This window comes from Anser cygnoides, chromosome 28, assembly GCF_040182565.1.
Source record: "Anser cygnoides isolate HZ-2024a breed goose chromosome 28, Taihu_goose_T2T_genome, whole genome shotgun sequence".
Classification (NCBI taxonomy): Eukaryota; Metazoa; Chordata; class Aves; order Anseriformes; family Anatidae; genus Anser; species Anser cygnoides.
In genome coordinates, this window is record NC_089900.1 from 2,975,847 (window position 1) to 2,996,644 (window position 20,798).

Sequence of the window (20,798 nt, forward strand, 5' to 3'; positions counted from 1 at the left end):
TCCTCGTAAGGGGGTGTCGAGAGGCAGGAGACCTTTTCTCCATTAACACCAGTGACAGGACCCGCGGGAACGGGGTTAAGCTGAGGCAGGGGAAATTTAGGCTCGACATCAGGAGGGGGTTCTTCACAGAGAGGGTGGTTGCACACTGGAACAGGCTCCCCAGGGAAGTGGTCACTGCACCGAGCCTGTCTGAATTTAAGAAGAGATTGGACTGTGCACTTAGTCACATGGTCTGAACTTTTGGGTAGACCTGTGCGGTACCAAGAGTTGGACTTGATGATCCTTAAGGGTCCCTTCCAACTCAGGATATTCTATGATTCTATGATTCTATGATTCTGTGACCTGCAGGCAGGAGGCGTGGGGACAGAGACCCAGCTGCAGGCAGCAGAGCCTGCAAAGTATTCTGGCACCTCCTTGTCCACCGTCAAGCCCACAGGATTCAGGACATGACTCATAACCTCTCATCAGGAGGACCTGCTGTAGAGCGCACTCTCCCGAGTTCCGTTTGGTCCCTCCCTGGCCTTGCCTCGCCTGGCAGAAGCCCTGTGATATTTCCCTCTGTTCCTGTACCTACTGTTGCTGTTCTTGTTTTGGGGCTCCCTGCAGATCTGGCTTTCAGCTGCAGCTCAGGCTCTGACCCTCTGGGTCCCACCACGCAAACCCGTCCTTAGGGGAAAGGTGCCCAAACCCCCTTCTAAACTCTGAGGCTTGGGACAATGCAGTCTATGGGGAAGGAAAACACTGAATCATTTTCCCGGATATTCCTGAGACCACAGTCATTGAGCAGCTCGATGTGGGCAACTGGACTGAGCCCTAGAGGAGTCTGGCTGAGACCAGGGTAGATGGGCAGACTGGCTATCCTCACTACGCTAAGGACATTCACAAAATCTCACCTGGAATGTACGAAAAATGCCAGGGTTTTCTACCATCAAAAAAAAACTCTTCCGAGTGTCACACATGCAGTTGGAACAAATTAAACCACAAATGCCATTTGGCAGTCTATAGTGTTGAGAGTGGTAATGCTGGGAAGTCCACATACGTCAGAGGTAGATTTAATCAGAGATCACTCCTGATTTCTTTATGCTTAGACCTGTAGGACAGGCGTGACTCCTCCAAAGTGCACAGCAGGGTCCCCTGCTCCCAGCAGCACCTTCCTCCAGCACCACCCAAAGCTCAAGCAACAGAGCAGCAGAAAGGTCTTGGAAAGGGGAAAGTCACTGTGGGGGGTTCCAGTGAGAAGTGGAGTAGGTTTTTCTCAGAGACGTCTCTCCTAATTATCACTGTCTTTTCTTTCTTGGGTAGTCCCCTTTGTCCAGGAGGATCAGATGTCCAACAGCAGCTCCATCACCGAGTTCCTCCTGCTGGCATTTGCAGACACGCGGGAGCTGCAGCTCCTGCACTTCGCGCTCTTCCTGGGCATCTACCTGGCTGCCCTCCTGGGCAACGGCCTCATCCTCACCGCCGTAGCCTGCGACCACCGCCTCCACACCCCCATGTACTTCTTCCTCCTCAACCTCGCCCTCCTTGACCTGGGCTGCATCTCCACCACTCTCCCCAAAGCCATGGCCAATTCCCTCTGGGACACCAGGGCCATTTCCTATGCGGGATGTGTTGCACAGGTCTTTTTCTTTCCCTCTCTGATGTCAGCAGATTTGTTTCTTCTCACCGTCATGGCCTACGACCGCTACGTTGCCATCTGCAAGCCCCTGCACTACGGGAGCCTCCTGGGCAGCAGAGCTTGTGCCCAGATGGCAGCAGCTGCCTGGGGCAGTGGGGTTCTCTATGCTCTGCTGCACACTGCCAATACATTTTCCCTGCCCCTCTGCCAAGGCAATGCTGTGGACCAGTTCTTCTGTGAAATCTCCCAGATCCTCAAGCTCTCCTGCTCAGACTCCTACCTCAGGGAAGTTGGGCTTCTCACATTCAGTGGTTTCCTGGTTTTGGGGTGTTTTGTATTCATCGTGCTGTCCTATGTGCAGATCTTCAGGGCTGTGCTGAGGATGCCCTCTGAGCAGGGCCGGCACAAAGCCTTCTCCACGTGCCTCCCTCACCTGGTCGTGGTCTCCCTGCTGGTTAGCACTGGTGTATCTGCCTACCTGAAGCCTCCCACTATCTCCTCTCCATCCCTGGACATGATAATGGCTGTTCTATATGCAGTGATGCCCCCAGCAGTGAACCCCCTCATCTATAGCATGAGAAACCAGGAGCTCAAGAATGCCATTAGAAAAGTGATGTCATGGATGTTTATCAGGATTTGCTCAGGAAATTGATTGGACCTTTCAGCAGCTATAGACTGCTTCTTGTCTTCTTCTACACTTGAATTGTGGTTTATGTCATGACAGGCTAAGCCTGGTTGTACTTCTAGATGAATTTGGTTTTCTTTTTCATTTTCCCCTTGTGATAATGTTTTCCACAGAGAAATGCCATTCTTCATGACCTTGTACTTAAATAACAACATATCTTTTGTGACCCTGAGGCTCTGCATAAACAAGGAGCCAGCCTCTCTGTGTATTTAAACAAAATAAATGAACCTACAGCAAATTCTTTGTCTGGACTCCCCTCTCAGCAGAGCAGGACATAATGGGAATAGCAAACCCCTTTCTGGCTGCAGCAGCTCAGGTCAGGCTGCCCTGGCCCTGGGGCAGCAGGAACTGCCTGAGGACCCCCAGGGATGTCACAGAGGGTCTGCGGGCCTCTGAGGATGTGCTGCAGAGGAGTGCAGGGGACACAGCATGGTACACTGACCTCTGTACGCTTGTTCCATGGATGTTCCCATCTGTGGAGCTGAGCCCTCTGTGCCCTAGGAGCTGCTGTGCCCTTCAGAGGGGCTGGGGCTGTGGTGGCAGTGCCCAGGGCCCTGAAGCAGCCTGTGGTGGGCACTGCCCTGGGGCTGCTGCCACTGGACTGGGATGAGGGCAGGGAGGTGGGCGGAGGGCAAGGATTTGGGAGAGCCAGGCTCGGGGCCTGTGTCGAGGGAACGGCTAGCCCTGTTGGCCTCTGTCCTGGCCCAGAGCCCTGCAGACCTGGAGCAGGATTGTCTGGAGAGCCCTCCATGGGACGTGGCTGGGTCAGGGCAGGGGCCATGGGCTGGAGGAGGCTGCAAAGGCAGGAGGGCCATGGCGGGAAGGGACCCTGAGGGTCTCATTGGGATTGTAACAGGGGGATCTTGACCCAGCCCTGAATGTGCACTGCCATGTGTGGTGCCTTGGCAGCACGGCTGTGGGAGCATGTGTGGGGCAGTGGGGCTGGGGCGCTGCAGGGACAGGATGCAGACAGGGGCCACAAAGGGTCTGCCAGGGTGTGGCAGCAAGGACAGGCTCCAAAACAGAAATTTATGGTGGAGGTGGAGGTACGGTTTTAGCAAGGGCAGAGCTCACCTGGAAGTGGTGTTATTGAGAAAAGTCAAGAGCAAAGAGAAGAGCTTTTGCTGGAGCTAAGGCACAGATTTCCCACCCAGCTCGCCCAGGGCTCGTCCTGAGCAAGGCGGCCACGAGCCCTGCCTGCCCTCCTGCCTGCCCCGCGCCGTCAGGTGGCTGTAGCAGAGGGGACCCACAGCCAGCCCCTCGATGGGGCTCTGCCAGCCCCTCGCCCTCCCCTCTGCAGTGATGTCATTTCTGCCCAGGGGCTCTCTGATGCGCGGGATGATGTCACAGTGCCTGCCGGCCAGCCCTTCTGAGGGCCAGTCAGGCTGCTGCAGTGGCAGTGACCTCACTCCAGCCCCCTCCCCACAGCCTGCCTCTCCCCTTCCCCTCTCCCCTCTCTGGACCCCGGGGTGTCACGCAGTCGGTGTCACGCAGCAGCTTTGCAGTGGTGGCCTCGGTGTTGGTGTTGCCAGGGAGGACATCTGCCCCTGTGCCAAAAGGACCTACTACTGCCAAGATGCATTTGGTGTTTCAAGCTGTCACTGGCAGAGGTCTTGCAAAGTCTTTCTGCAGTTGTGCCCAGGGACCTTCACTCCATGGGTCCTGGGCTGGGGCTTTCGCTTCAGACGAACCTGCGTCGGTCGTGGCACAAGAAAGACGCCTCTTACAGCTGTGCTCTGCATCCTCCTTCATGCTAGGGCACCACTCAGTGTCCTTCGCTCTGCTCACAGTGTTTGTCTTAGCTCAGGGATGAACCAGATTAGATCTGCTTGACTCTTCTGAGGCCCTACCCAAGGCCTCCTGCCTGCTGCACCTACAGCACAAGAACCATTACTTCTCCGTATTATGCAGATTGACCTGATGGGTCTGTTCATATTAATCCCTTTTAAATTCACTAGATGGAAGGGGACATATTCCCAGACTGGGGCAAGCTGCTGGGCTCTGCCACAGCCACTCAAAATCACCTGCTCTTGAGTCTTTCAGCCTGAGTTTATCGCACATGGACCAAAACGATTTTCTTGGGGGTCTCAATGGCCATTTCAAGTGTAGTTAACTCCGGGAATCCACTGGAACGTGTGCCAGGATGCATGGTGCCAGCCCACAGGAATCCCTCACACAGCCTATGGTCTTGTCCAGGCCACAGTCTCGAGTTCCCAGACTGCAGTGGCTGCCTTCCAATGATTATGACCTATGTTAGACTCCTAGAACCATGGAACCATAGAATCATGTAGATTGGAAAAGACCTCTCAGATCATCAAGTTCAACCGTTAACCTAACACTGCCACATCTACCACTAAACCATGTCCCTAAGCACCACATCTGTATGTCTTGTGAATACCTCCAGGGAAGACCACTCCACCACATCGCCGGGCAGCCTGTTCCGATGTATCACAACCCTTTCAGGGAAGACATTTTTCCCAATATCCAACCTAAACCTCCCCTGGTGCAATGCGAGGCCATTTCTTCTTGTCCTGTCGCTGAGCCGTAGGGGACACCACTTGTGACTGGCCGCCAGTTGGATTTAACTCTGGGAAACAGAGTCAAAACCTTTACTAAACCTTAGGCAGACAACATCCACAGCCTCTCCCTCATCCACTAAGTACATCACCTTTTCATAGGAGAACAGGTTCGTCAAGCAGGACCTGCCTTCCATAAATCCATGCTGACTGGGCCTGATCACCTGTATGTTGTCCTGTATATGCAGTAGGATGGCACACAAGATAATCTGCACCATAACCTTCCCCGGCACCAAAGTCAGACTGACAGGCTTGTAGTTCACTGGGTCCTCCTTTGGGCCTTTCTTGTAGATGGACGTCACATTTGCTAACCGACAATTGACTGGGACCTCCCCTGCTCATCTTCCAAGCACTGCAGACACCTCCTAGACTATTTCCTCTCTGCTGTACTGTCTTTCCGGCAGACATCTTGGAAGCTGAAGACCCCAACCTGACTGTATTTTCAGTAACCAAGTCAGTATCGGCCAGTGTGTGAGTGGCTCTAGGACACTGGATGCGCTCCGCGCACTCCAGTCTTTGATTCAATAACCTGCAGTGCTCTAGGTCAGAAGTCACTGAGCACAAGCCAACATGTCGAAGCTTTTTTGTGTTTGTATAAAGCATTCCCATACTTCAAACTCACCTCTAGAAGAGTCCAAAACACTCCAGGCACCCACAATTGACATAAGCAACGGCAGCATTACTGCAGGCTGTTGCAAGGAGTCCCAGAAGTGCCTTTCCCTGATGACCAGCTCCGGAGAAGGCCTTGGGTTGCTCAGCTTGGATGGAATGCCAGTGGATATTGGAAAGCAAGAGAACCAAGGCTTTGCACATCTCTGGGCCCCAGGGGCAGATGCCACTCACAGACATTGCCTGGGTGACATGTGGCAGAGATAGCTCCTGCCGAGAGGCAAAACCCCTCTCTCAACAGAAGGGATGAGGAACAAAGCCTTCATCCCATTTGGCTGATCTCACAGTGATACCCAGGCACAAAGCTGCCAGGCTGTTACCATGACTGTGGCAGTGTGCCGCTCTGTCAAGGAACTGGTAGCTTTTCAGGGGAATCCAGCCCTAGTGCTTATTCTGCAACTAAACGCTGCTTTTCTAACCCTGTCAGGCTTCTCATGCATACCACCTTTTCTTTGTGGTGTCTCCTTCCTAGGGAGGAATAACACCAAGCACCTGTACAGGCTGAGTAGAGGGGGAGGATCACCTCCCTTGGCCTGCTGGTGACACTGTTCCTAATGCACCCCAGGATACCGTCGGCCTTCTTGGCTACAAGGGCACACTGCTGACTCATGCTCAGCCTGCTGTCCACCAGGACTCCCAGGTCCTTCTTTGCAGAGCTGCTTTCCAGCAGGTCATTCCCAGCCTGTACTGGTGCTGGGGTTTATTCCACCCTAGGAAGGAGACAGGACCCTGCACTTGCCCGTGTTGAACTTCGTGGGGTTCCTCTCAGCCTATCTCTCCAGAATGTCCAGGTCCCTCTGTGGTATCAGCCACTCCTCCCAGCTCTGTGTCATCAGCAAAGTTTGTGAGGGTGCACTCTGTTACATCATTGACTTCACTGATGAGTAAGTTGAACAACAGAGAGGAACTTTGGCACGTCCCGCACCCCTGCGCACCCTGGCAGGGCAATTCCTGCTGCAGGAATCAGTCAGCACGGTGCTTAGAGAGGGCCAGTCAGTGTTTGCTTTGTCTGCTTCCAAGTGTGTTCCCCAGGAGGGACCCTGCTGCCATCCGGGAGCTGTGAGCCCAGGAGCCTCAGGGCCATGTGCAGGGAGCCTGGTGGGGGGCAGAGCAAGGGAGGCCTTGGGCTGGGCCTGTGCTGCTGAGCTGGGCCGGGCTCCTGGGCCCAAGGGGAGCTCCTGGCAAGCGGGCAGCGCTGCAGAGAGCCAGCTCTGCCCAGGAGCAGCTCCTCTGCCCAGCGCAGCAGGGCTGGGGGCACTGCCTGCAGAGACAGAGTGGGTAAAGGCAGGCAGAAGTGGCAGGATGCACAGAGCTCGCTGGGGGAGAACACTTGCCAGCCCTGACCCCGGTAAGTCTCTGGCTGGAGGGCAATGCAGCCGCAGCTCCTGGAGGAAGGAGAAGGCGCGGGTGCAGGCAGGGGTGCCCAGGGCTGTGGTGCAGAGCAGGGTCCCTGCTGTGCCCCAGGGGCTGTGTGCCGGGGCAGGGCCTCTGCCGCCTGCCAGGCTCAGCACTCAGCCTGCGCGGGGAGCTGCCCAGGGCGCTGCGGGGAGAAGCTGCGGGTGGAAGGAGCCCCCTGGCAGGGCAGGGTCCTGCTGCTGGCGGGAGGCTGCTGCCTGGGGCAGCCTGCTTACAGCTCCACAGCGCAACTGGTATGTATCCAAGGGGACGTTGCAAGAGCAGGGATAATGATAGGAAATTCCTGCTGCACTCTTAGCTTTCCAGACTCTCTGCTTTTAGTTTTCTCTTCTTTGGCTCAGTGAGAATAGAAATAAAGGCTGTCACTTCAGGGTAGAGGCTTTGACTGCTAAGCCTCCACAAGGAGCATTAGAAGGACCCCAGCAAGTCCCTTTCCTGCCCCTCAGCCCACAGAAAGCTCCACCACCACATGTGCAGTGTCAGCAGGGTCTGTGTGACCTGGTCTCTAGGACGTGTCCCCAGCGAGCTGCCCCTGGGCAGAGCCCTGCTGCCAGGAGGTGTCTGCAGGGCAGAGCTGAGCACCCAGCGGGTGGGATGGGGGCTGTGACCTGCAGGCAGGAGGCGTGGGGACAGAGACCCAGCTGCAGGCAGGGACAGCTGCAGGCGGCAGAGCCATGGGCAGGGAATGGCAGGACAGTGCTAACAGAATACTCTGGTACTTCCCTTTCCGCCCTCAGTGCCACAAGATTCAGGACGTGACTCATAACCTCAGCAGCACGACTTCCAGCAGAGCAGACTCTCCTGAGTTTCTGTCAGTACCTCTCTGGCTTTGCCTCTCCTGGCAGAAGCCCTGTGCTATTTTTCTCTGCTCCTACACCTACTGTTGCTGTTGTTGCTTTATGGATCCCTGTAGATCTGGCTTTCAGCTGCAGCTCAAGCTCTGACCCTCTGGGTCCCACCACGCAGACCTGTCCTTAGGGGAAAGGTGCCCAAACCCCGTTCTCAACTCTGGGACTTGGGGCAATGCAGTCTATGGGGAAGGAAAAAGCTGAATCACTTTCCCGGGTGTTCCTGAATCCACAATAATTGAGCAGCTCAATGTGGGGAACTGGACTGAGCCCTAGAGGAGTCTGGCTGAGGCCAGGGTAGATGGACAGACTGGCTACCAACACTGCACTAAGGACATTCACTTTGCCCCTGGGACTCACAAAATTGCACCTGGAATATATTACAAACGCCACGGTATTCTACCTTCAAAAAAACTCTTCCGAGTGTCACACATGCAGTTGGAACAAATTAAACCACAAACGCTGTTTGGCAGTCAAGAGTGTTGAGAGTGGTAATGCTGGGAAGTCCACGTACATCGGAGGTAGATTTAATCAGAGGTCACTCCTGATTTCTTTATACCTAGAATTGTAGGGCAGGTGTGACGCCTCCAAAGTGCACAGCAGGGTCCCCTGCTCCCAGAGGCACTCTCCTCCAGCACCATCCAAAGCTCAAGCAACAGAGCAGCAGAAAGGTCTCAGAAAGGGGAAAGTCACTGTGGGGGGTTTCAGTGAGAGGTGGAGTAAGGTTTTCTCAGAGATGTCTCTGCTAATTATCACTGTCTTTTCTTCCTTGGATCGTCCCTTTGTCCAGGAGGATCAGATGTCCAACAGCAGCTCCATCACCAAGTTCCTCCTGCTGGCATTTGCAGACACGCGGGAGCTGCAGCTCCTGCACTTCGCGCTCTTCCTGGGCATCTACCTGGCTGCCCTCCTGGGCAACGGCCTCATCCTCACCGCCGTAGCCTGCGACCACCGCCTCCACACCCCCATGTACTTCTTCCTCCTCAACCTCGCCCTCCTCGACCTGGGCTGCATCTCCACCACTCTCCCCAAAGCCATGGCCAATTCCCTCTGGGACACCAGGGCCATCTCCTATGCAGGATGTGCTGCACAGGTCTTTGCATTTGTCTTCCTGATATCAGCAGAGTTTTTTCTTCTCACGGTCATGTCTTATGACCGCTACGTTGCCATCTGCAAGCCCCTGCACTATGGGAGCCTCCTGGGCAGCAGAGCTTGTGCCCAGATGGCAGCAGCTGCCTGGGGCAGTGGGGTTCTCTATGCTCTGCTGCACACGGCCAATACATTTTCCCTGCCCCTCTGCCAAGGCAATGCTGTGGACCAGTTCTTCTGTGAAATCCCCCAGATCCTCAAGCTTTCTTGCACAGACTCCTACCTCAGGGAAGTTGGGCTTCTCATGTTCACTTCCTTTTTGGGTTTTGGATGCTTTGTTTTCATTGTGCTCTCCTACGTGCAGATCTTCATGGCAGTGCTGAGGATGCCCTCTGAGCAGGGCCGGCACAAAGCCTTTTCCACGTGCCTCCCTCACCTGGCCGTGGTCTCACTCTCTTTCAGCACTGTCATATTTGCCTACCTGAAGCCCCGTTCCATCTCCTCCCCAAACCTGAACCTGGCGGTGGCAGTTCTGTACTCCATGCTGCCTCCAGTAGCGAACCCCTTCATCTACAGTATGAGGAACCAGGATCTCAAGGATTCAATATGGAAAATGTTGATTGGGTTTTTATCTGTGGTGACAGACTGTCTACCTTTTTCTGCAGATGACTCCCACTGTATGTCACGACAGGCAGTCTTGCCTTTCTGCTTTGTGTTTGTTGGTTTGTTTGGTTGTTTTTCCCTTGTGTCCCTGTGATAATGTTCTCTATGCAGAAAAGCCCTTCACTAGCTGAGTATTCCGTTGTCTGTGTGACCTATGGTTTCAGTAAAAAAAGGCTCCAGGCTCTGTGTATTTAATCAAAATAAATGAAGCTGGAGCAATTTCTTTCTCTGAGACCTACGTTCAGTGGATTAAAAACAGGAATAATAAACTGTTTTCTCTCTGCAGCAGGTCAGGGCAGGCTGCCCTGGCCCTGGGGTGGCAGGAGCTGCCTGAGGGCCCCCAGGGATGGCACAGAGGGGCTGAAGGCCTCTGAGGATGTGCTGCAGAGGAGATCAGGGGACACAGCAGGGGACGCTGACCTTTGTATGCTTGTGCCATGGTACCAAGGTGAACTGTTCCTGTTACAGTTAAAGAGGAAATAAAGATAACACAGGGCCACTGCCGAATTTATCAGGAAGGGCTGTATAGAGGTCAGAGTCTGTTATCTTGTCGTCTTTGGCCTGAGCCAAATGATCTGAGAGGTCTTTTCCAATCTACATGGCTCTATTGTTCCATGGTTCTATGAGTGTAAATAAGTCACAATCATTGGAAGGCAGCCACTGCAGTCTGGGAACTCAAGACTATGGCCTGGACAAGACCATAGGTTGTGTGAGGGATTCCTGTGGGCTGGCACCATGCATCCTGGCACACGTTCCAGTGGATTCCTGGAGTTAACTACACTTGAAACAGCCATTGAGACGCCGAGAAACTCGTGTTGGATCATGTGTGATAAACTCAGGCTGAAAGACTCAAGAGCAGGTGATTTTGAGTGGCCGTGGCAGAGCCCAGCAGCCTGTCCCAGTCTGGGAATATGTCCCCTTCCAACTAGGGAAATTAAAAGAGATTAATATGAAGAGACCTATTGGGTCAATCCTCACAGTAAGGGAAAGTAATGATTATTGTGCTGTAGGTGCAGCAGGCAATAGGCCTTGGATTTGGCCTCAGAAGACTCAAGCAGATCTAATCCTGTTCATCCCTGAGCTAAGACAAACAGTGTGAGCAGAGCGAAGGACACCGAGTGGTGCCCTAGCATGAAGGAGGATGCAGAGCACAGCTGTAAGAGGCGTCTTTCTTGTGCCACGACCGACGCAGGTTCGTCTGAAGCGAAAGCCCCAGCCCAGGACCCATGGAGTGAAGGTCCCTGGGCACAACTGCAGAAAGACTTTGCAAGACCTCTGCCAGTGACAGCTTGAAACACCAAATGCATCTTGGCAGTAGTAGGTCCTTTTGGCACAGGGGCAGATGTCCTCCCTGGCAACACCAACACCGAGGCCACCACTGCAAAGCTGCTGCGTGACACCGACTGCGTGACACCCCGGGGTCCAGAGAGGGGAGAGGGGAAGGGGAGAGGCAGGCTGTGGGGAGGGGGCTGGAGTGAGGTCACTGCCACTGCAGCAGCCTGACTGGCCCTCAGAAGGGCTGGCCGGCAGGCACTATGATATCATCCCGCGCATCAGAGAGCCCCTGGGCAGAAATGACGTCAATGCAGAGGGGAGGGCGAGGGGCTGGCAGAGCCCCATCGAGGGGCTGGCTGTGGGTCCCCTCTGCTACAGCCACCTGACGGCGCGGGGCAGGCAGGAGGGCAGGCAGGGCTCGTGGCCGCCTTGCTCAGGACGAGCCCTGGGCGAGCTGGGTGGGAAATCTGTGCCTTAGCTCCAGCAAAAGCTCTTCTCTTTGCTCTTGACTTTTCTCAATAACACCACTTCCAGGTGAGCTCTGCCCTTGCTAAAACCATACCTCCACCTCCACCATAAATTTCTGTTTTGGAGCCTGTCCTTGCTGCCAAACCCTGGCAGATCCTTTGTGGCCCCTCTCAGCACCCTGTTACTGTAACGTCCCAGTCCCACTGCCCCACACATGCTCCCACAGCCGTGCTGCCAAGGCACCGCACATGGCAGTGCACATTCAGGGCTGGGTCAAGATCCCCCTGTTACAATCCCAATGGCACCCTCAGGGTCCCTTCCTGCCATGGCCCTCCTGCCTTTGCAACCTCCTCCAGCCCATGGCCCCTGCCCTGACCCAGCCACATCCCATGGGGGCCTCTGCAGACAGCCCTGCTCCAGGTCTGCAGGGCTCTGGGCCAGGACAGAGGCCAGCACAGCTGGCCGTTCCCCCAACACAGACCCTGAGCACGGTTCTCCCACCTCCCTGATCTCTGCCCACCTCCCTGCCCTCATCCCAGTCCAGTGGCAGCAGCCCCAGGGCAGTGCCCACCGCAGGCTGCTTCAGGGCCCTGGGCACTGCCACCACAGCCCCAGCCCCTCTGAAGGGCACAGAAGCTCTTGGGGGCACAGAGGGCTCAGCCCCGCAGATGGGTATTTCATGGCACAAGCGTACAGAGGTCAGTGTCCCCTGCTGTGTGCCTTGCTCTCTTCTGCAACAGATCCCCAAGAGGCCTGCAGACCTTCCTGCTCAGAAGGCATCCTCAGCACAGCCCTAAAGATCTGCACATAGCTGATGGACTCTCCAGGCAGCTTCACATTTATGTCCTGGAGGATGTCCTCTGCCCTGCCCCATGTGGGACAATCATGCCTATGTACCTCAGTGACCATCTCTGCTGTCATTAGACACCAACATGTTGCTCTTAAATCCTATGCTTGGTCTCTCCCAAATCCATGCAGCAACAGGCCTGCCGGGGAGCAAGTGCACAGCCCAGATTTTGGCACAAGCTGTGAAAGAAGAGTGAAGTGTTCAGACTGCACTATTAAGATCCTGTTTTATTAAGCAGATACTAAAACAGTCAGTGCTGACCTTCTGTAAGAAGAAGACATACATTGATATCTGCCCCCCACCAGGCTCCCTGCACATGGCCCTGGGGCTGCAGGGGAACCTGCTGGGAAACAGCCTGAAGGGATCCCTGGGCTTCCCTCCCTCCCCTGGGCACATACACTTCACAACAGAGTCATTTCTCCTAGCAGAAAATGAATTAGCTGTAACAATAACTTCTTTAAATTCCAGTATCAGTTTGGACATGAAGTCATGGTGGGGGACATTTCTTCCTCCTCGTGGCCACTTCCAACCTTCCGAGATGCACTTTGTGCTGTGTTTTTTGCTTTTTTTCTGTTTTTTTTTTTTTTTCCTCCTGCTGTTCCCTACTACCAAAGAAAGCTCCATCAAGGTTGAAACCTCTCCTAAAGTAGGCATCCCAACATATCAGCATAATTGCTGCCTGTCAACCAACCAGACAGGAGTCACCTCACCAGCATCTTCCAAGAAATGGAGCTGTTGCTGTCCTTGCACTTCTTGGCTGGACACAACCAAGCCTTGTGCCTCCTGCTGTCCAGTCATGGACTCAAGCAGAAGGGACAGCACAACCCATATGCGGGCCTTCTTTCTGCCTGGGTCCTCCTGGCTATGTAGGCAGAGGGGATCGCACAGTCAGCATGCCAACCAGGTGCCTTCTGCTGGCCTACCAGGGCCACTGGCAGATGTCAGCCAAAAAGTACAGATCCCAGGGAGAAGTCAAGGGTGACCTGTCAGCTACTTCAGACAGAAGTGACCTCACAGTCCCTTTCCGTGACACGTTCCTGCTGCTGCCCTATCGTCTGCAGAGACAGAAGTGACCTCACAGTCACTGCCCCAGTCACATTCCTCCTGCTGGGGCAGGGGATCCTGAGGCAGAGCTGAGCTCATCAGAGCATTCCCACCCATCTCGTCCTTGTGTTTGACGAGCTGATCAGATCCACGGCCCCTCACATTCATCTTTGAATGCCATGTGACTGCACAGCAACCTCACGGCTCCGGCCCTGCGCCAAGGGGGTAAGCGCCTAAAGTTACGGGTTAGGAGAGGGATTGAAGGTGAGGAGGTTAATGCACAGGAATGGGGGCTTTGGGTGTTAGTTGTTCATGTATGGCATTAGGGACTAGAGCTCACTTTTCTGGGTTAGAGATGAAGCAAAATCTAGTGGAAATGTTTGGTGTTCTGCTTGTGGTGTCAGGTCTGTGGTTAGGGTATGGTCAAGCTCTGTGGTTTAGGGTTTTGTTTAGGTCTGCATTAAGACTAGGGTTAACCAGAGCATTTTAATGCTAGTGTTAAGGGCAGGGATCAGGGCGAGCAAGAGTGTAAGGGTAATGGAAAAAGGCTATGGACTAAGTTTGGCTTCAAGGGATATTGTGGACAAATATTAGAGTACTGGATTCCAGTCAGGGTGTGGAGTAGCATTTAGGTTTAAGGATTAATGTTACAGAATAAAATAGGTTAAGAGCCTCACATGACTGCTTTAAGTCAGCTTTACGGTGGGATCCACATTACCTGAACATTCTAACCTCTTCAAAATCGTTAGCTTCTGCTATCCAAGCTCCTCTTCCCTCCGCCAAATCTCTCATCTCTTCTGGCCAGGCTTTCCTGACTTCCCCATATCAGCCACCTTCTTAGGGGCAGCTTTCTGATGGCTTTCATGAACTCAGAGTATTTGTCTCACCTCTGCTGACTACTCCATTCCTGAGAAAGAAACAGCTCCTAAGCCAGCATGGAGAAAGACACCAAGGTCTGTAGGAGCACCCTGCACAATGTGCCCAGCAGCTCTGCAACACCACAAAAGTGTGCTTCCTGCCTACAAGTTTTGGTTCCAGAATGGTTCCTATGGACCCAGGGTAACTTCTTCCAGGCTCTCATGCAGGCTTTATGTTCCCCCAGGCATCTGGGAGGCAGTGGCCCCCTTTGTGTAGAAAACTGAAAGCAGCCCTGAAGGATGAATTAGGCAAAGCTGAAACCTCTGACATGACAACAGCTATCCAAGACCTCTTCCTCTACGGGGCCTGCCAGGTACTTAGGAAGAGAGGATCTTATGACCTACGTGCAAAGCAGGTGGATCTGCTGGCCTGTCATGGACACCAGCAGATGTGAGCCTAAAGGCACTGATCCCAGCCAGAAGTCAAGGGAAGACCTGTTGGCTACTTCAGAAAGAAGTCAACTCACAGACCATTTAACAGCCATTCGTGTCCTACTGGACTTAGAGCTTCTGAGGCACCACTGCCCTCGTAATACCATACCTACAAAACATCCCTTTCTTGGGCAAGGCTCTGCCCACGTAGAAGTGAGCTGGCTGTGATCCTTCAAGCCCATGGCACTGCTGCTGGACTCCCAGCCTCTCTGATGCATGGGAGCCAGTTCTGTGCCAGTCCTGGGAGGTGCTAGGGCAGGAGGGACCTTGCAGGCAGTGTTCAAGCCCCGTGCCTGTTGGCAGTCTCTCAGCTCCTTCCACACAGTGAAGATCACGCTGACGTCCAGAAGCCATGTGCCTGCAGCTGGCCTAGAAGACACTCAGGGGAGGCACCCTCCCAGCCCCAGCCCCTGCCCCAGCCGCAGCTGGCGGTGCTGCTTTGCAGAGCGAGGGGGCTGTGGTACCCGGGGCACAGGGGCACTCTGCAGGGCTGTGTTGGGCAGGCTGGGAGGCAGACCCAGCTCATGGGGTCACTGCCATTGCCCCAGGGCTGCGACAAATCACTCGCTGGACTCCTTTGCCAGGCCTGATGAGTGCCCTGGGGCTACAGAGCTCTCCTCTGCCTGTTCACACCAGATTGAGCACTTGAGCTCTGCTCAGGCCACCTGGGATAGGCTCATGCTCTGCAGGCTCCATTCACTGCTGTTTCCTGGACTCAAACTTCCCCTGCAGATCCAAGCACTGGTGCTCCCTGGCTGTGCTGCTGGGATGGGACTCTTTTCCTCTGCACCCCTGCACACGGGCACTGTCCCTGCAGAGCCAGGACAGGTCTCAGAGGATGGACGTCAGACAAAGAAGGCAGTGCAGGCTCCTTTATTTTGTTTAAATTCACAGAGAGCATGGCTCCTCAGGTACAGAATCTCAGTACATACACTCAACATGTACATACTGAACTGGAAATGGGACAAATAATGATATTTTATTGGGCAACAGCTGAATTAAAGCTAAAAAATACTGGTACTAGAAACACATACTCAAAGACACAAACAAACAAAGAAAGCAAAAGAGAATATTGAAGAGAATATTGGCTCTTCCTGTAATAAGTGACATTATGAGTCATTCGCAGAAGATGACTGAAAAATAATTTCTTCTGAAACACCTCAAGATATCAGTTTCCACAGGGCATGTTTCAGTCTGTTATTCCTCATGCTGTAGACGAAGGGGTTCAATGCTGGAGGAACCACTGAGTACAGAACTGCCACCACATGGTCCAGGGATGGGGAAGAGATGGAGGGGGGCTTCAGGTAGGCAAAGATGGCAGTGCTGACAAACAGGGAGACCACGGCCAGGTGAGGGAGGCACGTGGAAAAGGCTTTGAGCTGGCCCCGCTCAGAGGGCATCCTCGGCACAGCCATGAAGATCTGCACATAGGACACCACAATGAAAATAAAACAACCAAAGCCTAAAGAAAAGCTAAACACAAGTGTCCTGACTTCCCTGAGGTACGAATCTGAGCAGGAGAGCTTGAGGATCTGGGAGATTTCACAGAAGAACTGGTCCACAGCATTGCCTTCGCAGAGGGGCAGGGAAAATGTACTGGCAGTGTGCAGGACAGCATTGAGAAAGCCACTGCCCCAGGCAGCTGCTACCATCTGGGCACAAGCTCTGCTGCCCAGGAGGCTCCCGTAGTGCAGAGGCTTGCAGATGGCAATGTAGCGGTCATAGGCCATTATGGTGAGAAGTGAATATTCCACGGACATAAAAAGTACAAACAAAAACACCTGTGCAACACACTCTTGATAGGAGATAGCCCTGGTGTCCAGGAGGGAATTGGCCATGGCTTTGGGGAGAGTGGTGGAGATGCAGCCCAGGTCGAGGAGGGCGAGGTTGAGGAGGAAGAAGTACATGGGGGTGTGGAGGCGGTGGTCGCAGGCTACAGCGGTGAGGATGAGGCCGTTGCCCAGGAGGGCAGCCAGGTAGATGCCCAGGAAGAGCACGAAGTGCAGGAGCTGCAGCTCCCGCGTGTCTGCGAATGGCAGGAGGAGGAACTCGGTGATGGAGCTGCTGTTGGCCATTTGCTGTTTTTGGTCTTTTGGTCCTGCTCAAGGAAGAAAAAGCACTGCCAAGTTACTGCAGACTTATCTGAGAAGTTATGGCAGACTGAGTGAGAAAAACTCATTCTATTTCTCAGCTTAAACCCCCCAAAATTCTTGTTCCCTTCCAGGCAGACAATTGGTAGGTCCCTTTCAGGAGTTCTGATTCATGCTGCCTGAGGGTATCCTGGGAGAAGGGGACTCTGCTGTAGGCAACAGAGGAGTAAGTCCTGCCCTATAGCAAGAGGTAAAGAGGAACATGGGGTAATCTCAGATAAAATTTAGTGATGATATCAAAGAGTCTTACCCCTTTGTTTCTCACAGTTCAACCAATTGCCGAGCAGGACTTTGGGGATTTATTTTTTTGTATTTTTTGTTATTGATACCTCCCCAGCGTTTAAGTTCTTTTTCTGAGGCAGAAATCCTGGGCATTTCTGCACTCCAAGTGAAATCCAGTGGATCCTCAGAGGCAAAGGGACTGTCCCTTTAGTGCAGAGTGTCCTTCAGGGAGGACAGCCAGTCTGTCCATCAGTGCTGGTCTGAGCTGCCCTGTGCTGGTATCTCTTTGAGCTGCAGGACAACTGCAATCAGAGTTTCACCTGAGCAGGACCTGAACGCTGCTGAGAGCAGAGCAATCCAGGCTCAAATTGCACATCTCCAGACCCCCCACCCTGTCCCCGTACTCCCCTTCCCCCAAGTACACCGAGGGCTCACTCCATGTACATGTGAAACCCCCATCCCCAGCCAGCCTGGAAACAAGAACAGCAGCAGCACGGCCAGGTGGAGAAGCCAGGAGGAATGGCAGCGTGCTGCTGCCAGGGGAGGCAAGGCCAGGGAGGGACAGACAGACACTCAGCAGACCCTCCTCTGCTGCAGCTCTGCCTGCAGAGGAGACTGCTCATGCTCGTTGCAAATACTGTGTGTTCTGTTCTGGCAGGAAGACACAAAGATAGGGCCCTGGGCATCAGAGGGTTTCCAGCTCCTGAAGATCAGCTAGAATAAAACAGGAGAGGACCACAAAGATAGTGTTGGTGCAGCCTGTGGGCTGAGGTGTGGAAAGGGATGTCATGAAGTCCATCGCTGACACATTATCTCCCATTGCAATGCTCTAGGTGTCAGTCTCCTGTACAATCCCAACAACCCATTACCATGAAACCTGCCTGCCTTCCACTGCAAGAATCTGCAAGCACAGACTGCAGAAAAATTCTTACCCTTTGGTTAGCCCCTGCCTTGGTCTTTCTCTTGAAAAATCCAATCACAGATGCCATTCTCTACAGCATCTTCTACTCTGTGCTGGAGAAACAAAAAGAGCCGCCCTGAGAGATGCTATCAATGATCAGATGTGCCAGCTGTAGAAGACCCCTCTGTCAATCCCATCTGCATTGCCCTGCTGCCAGAGACTCACAGTGTCAAGAGTCTGCAGACCTTCCTGCCACACGCTGCCCTCTGTTGTTGCGCTCCTCGCTGCCTCCAACACCTCTCTCCTCTCCTCTCCCCGTGCCACCTGTGGTCAGAGCCCTCAGCCCTGCTGCGCTGTGCAGAGGAGCTGCTCCTGGGCAGAGCTGGCTCTCTGCAGCGCTGCCCACTTGCCAGGAGCTCCCCTTGGGCCCAGGAGCCCGGCCCAGCTCAGCAGCACAGCACACAGCACCCGATCATGGCATCGCTTGCTCTGTGCCATTGGGCTCCCTCGAGGTGTCTCCAAGGCCTCAGGGCTGACAGCTCCTGAAGGCAGCAGGGTCTCTCCTGGGGTATGGTGTTTGGAGCAGACTGAAGTCATCACCAACTGCTCCTCACTGAACACAGAAGAGACTGATTTTAGAAGTGTGATTTGTGCTGTTGATGTGCAGTTGTCAAACATGATGTTGTGGTTTAACCCAGCTCAGCACCACACAGCTGTTAGCTCACTGCCCCTGCAGCTCCACACCTGTAAAGCTCATGGGTTGAGATAAAGACAGTTTAAAAGGACAGAAAAGGAAGAGATTAATAATAACAACAACAATAACAACAGTAATAATTAGGTGTACAAAGCAATGATGTACAAGGCAATTGCTCACCACCCAACGATCGATGCCCAGCCCATCCCCGAGCAGCGGTCCCCCCGACCCTGGCCAGCCTGCACCGGGATCCAGTGTTGCGGTTCCTTGACATTTTTTTTAGGGTAAAACCAGCTTTCAGAAGGATTTGGGCTATTTCCTTCCCTTCTCAAATACTTCTGCTCTGTTGCCCCACATGACGATGTCACCAAGGTATTGCAGGTGTTCAGGAGCTTCCCCCATTCCAGGGCAGTCTGGGTCAGTCCATGATAAATGGTAGAGCCAATTGCTTTGTCAGTCACCTCTTCCCTAGAGGGGGATCCCATCTGCTTGGCTTCCCTGCCCTCTAATTCCAGGCTATTGGCCCTGTTCTCCCAGCACTGGAGCAGCCAAGTGACAGTGTGCTCACCTAGATGATGACTGAAATTTTTTCACAAATCTCATAGCTCGCCCTGGGATAAGGGTCTTGTAGGTTACTGATGCCATTCTGATCTCTTCCTCTTTGCCCTCCTTCTTCCTTGGTGGCCCAACTTGTTGAAGCATTCCTTGTCTTCTTCCTCCATTCTTGTCTGCATAGGAGTTTCTTTCCTTTCTAAGAAAAAAATAAATAAATGTTTTTTACGTCCATAGTTTTCTCTTGCATATAGGAGCAACCAATAGTGGCACAGGTTGGTTCTCTGGCACAGCAATGGGACCCATCAGAGAGGCTGGAGTGGCTGCAGGGCCTGTCACAGGGGTTGGAGAGGCTGCAGAGCCCATCCCAGGAGTTGTTGTGGCTGCGGGGCCTTTCAGAGGAGTTGGAGTGGCTGTAGGGACCGTCACACAGGTTGGAGTGGCGGCCTGTCACTGGACTTGGAGTAGCATTGACTGTGTCTTCTATACTTAGGAAAAGGCCCAGCATGTTGCAGTGATTTGTGTCTTTTCACAAGACTTTTTCATGCATTTCACCAGTTTTTTAGGATTCTGCACTTGCTCAGGGGTGAAGTTCCAAAGCATTGGATGTGCCCACTGCTCTAGGGTCCTGCCAGTGTCCTCCCATGCTCCTAGCCCCTACTAAATCTCCTGCCTCGGGGCAGACTTCTGGATGGCATTCTCAAGTACTTGTTTAACCTTAAACAAAAGCTGAAACACATTCAGGAGACATCACAATAGGAACAGGCTGGTTTCACCATCCTAGGGATATTCAAAGCTTTGAAGAGCTATTGTAACTAGCCTGGAAGAGAAAGGGGAGGTGAAGGAGAAAGGGAGAGTGAAGAAGTTGTGAAAAGTGTCACCCTTTTGTCAGCTCCCTGTCCCTATCTACCAGCTCAGGGGCTGAGTACCAGGGGAACAACTGGTCTTGCTGATAAAGGCTGAGGCAAAGAAGGCATTAAATATCTCAGTCTTTTCCTCATCTCTTCTCAAAATGTTTCCCTCCACATCCAATAAAGTACGAAGATTCTCCTTAATCCTCCCCTTCTCGTGTATTTCTAAAAACATTTTTATTGTCTTTGATGGTAACAGCCAGACTGATCTCCAGTTAGGCTTTGGCCCTTCTAATTTTGTCCCTGCAAAGCCTTGCAACATTTAGGACAAAGCTCCAAACAAAATGACAGAAGGCATGAGAAGGAAGCACAGAAAAGGTGCCTTCCATGCTCTAGCCTTCTGTGAGTCTGTGCTGCAATTCCGTTCAACTAGTTACTCCTGCATTGTCCAAACTCTCCTCCAACAGCAGCTCCATCACTGAGTTCCTCCTCCTGCCATTCGCAGACACGCGGGAGCTGCAGCTCCTGCACTTCGCGCTCTTCCTGGGCATCTACCTGGCTGCCCTCCTGGGCAACGGCCTCATCCTCACCGCCGTAGCCTGCGACCACCGCCTCCACACCCCCATGTACTTCTTCCTCCTCAACCTCGCCCTCCTCGAAATGGGCTGCATCTCCACCACTCTCCCCAAAGCCATGGCCAATTCCCTCTGGGACACCAGAGCCATCTATCAACGGTGTGTTGCACAGGTCTTTTTCTTTCTTTCTTCATATCAGCAGAAATTTCTGTCCTTACTACCATGTCCTACGACCACTACGTTGCCATCTGCAAGCCCCAAGCAAGTTCTTTCAGCATCTCGGTCGTTCAAAAAGCACCTCTGTGA

At 53.4% G+C, this 20,798-nt stretch overlaps 2 protein-coding genes across 2 annotated transcripts; both read left to right on the top strand.

Moving 5' to 3' along the window:
- The first annotated feature begins 1,218 nt into the window (after nt 1-1,218).
- LOC136787316 (olfactory receptor 14C36-like) lies at nt 1,219-2,493 on the top strand. The gene has a single exon (XM_066984475.1). It carries the CDS (start codon nt 1,326-1,328, stop codon nt 2,268-2,270), a length of 945 nt encoding a protein of 314 aa, XP_066840576.1. The 5' UTR covers nt 1,219-1,325; the 3' UTR covers nt 2,271-2,493.
- A 6,090-nt stretch (nt 2,494-8,583) lies between these two features.
- On the top strand, nt 8,584-20,798 carry LOC136787156 (olfactory receptor 14A16-like). The gene is made up of 2 exons (XM_066984289.1): nt 8,584-9,578; nt 20,692-20,798. The coding sequence occupies exons 1-2, from the start codon at nt 8,612-8,614 to the stop codon at nt 20,796-20,798; spliced, it is 1,074 nt and encodes a 357-aa protein (XP_066840390.1). The 5' UTR covers nt 8,584-8,611.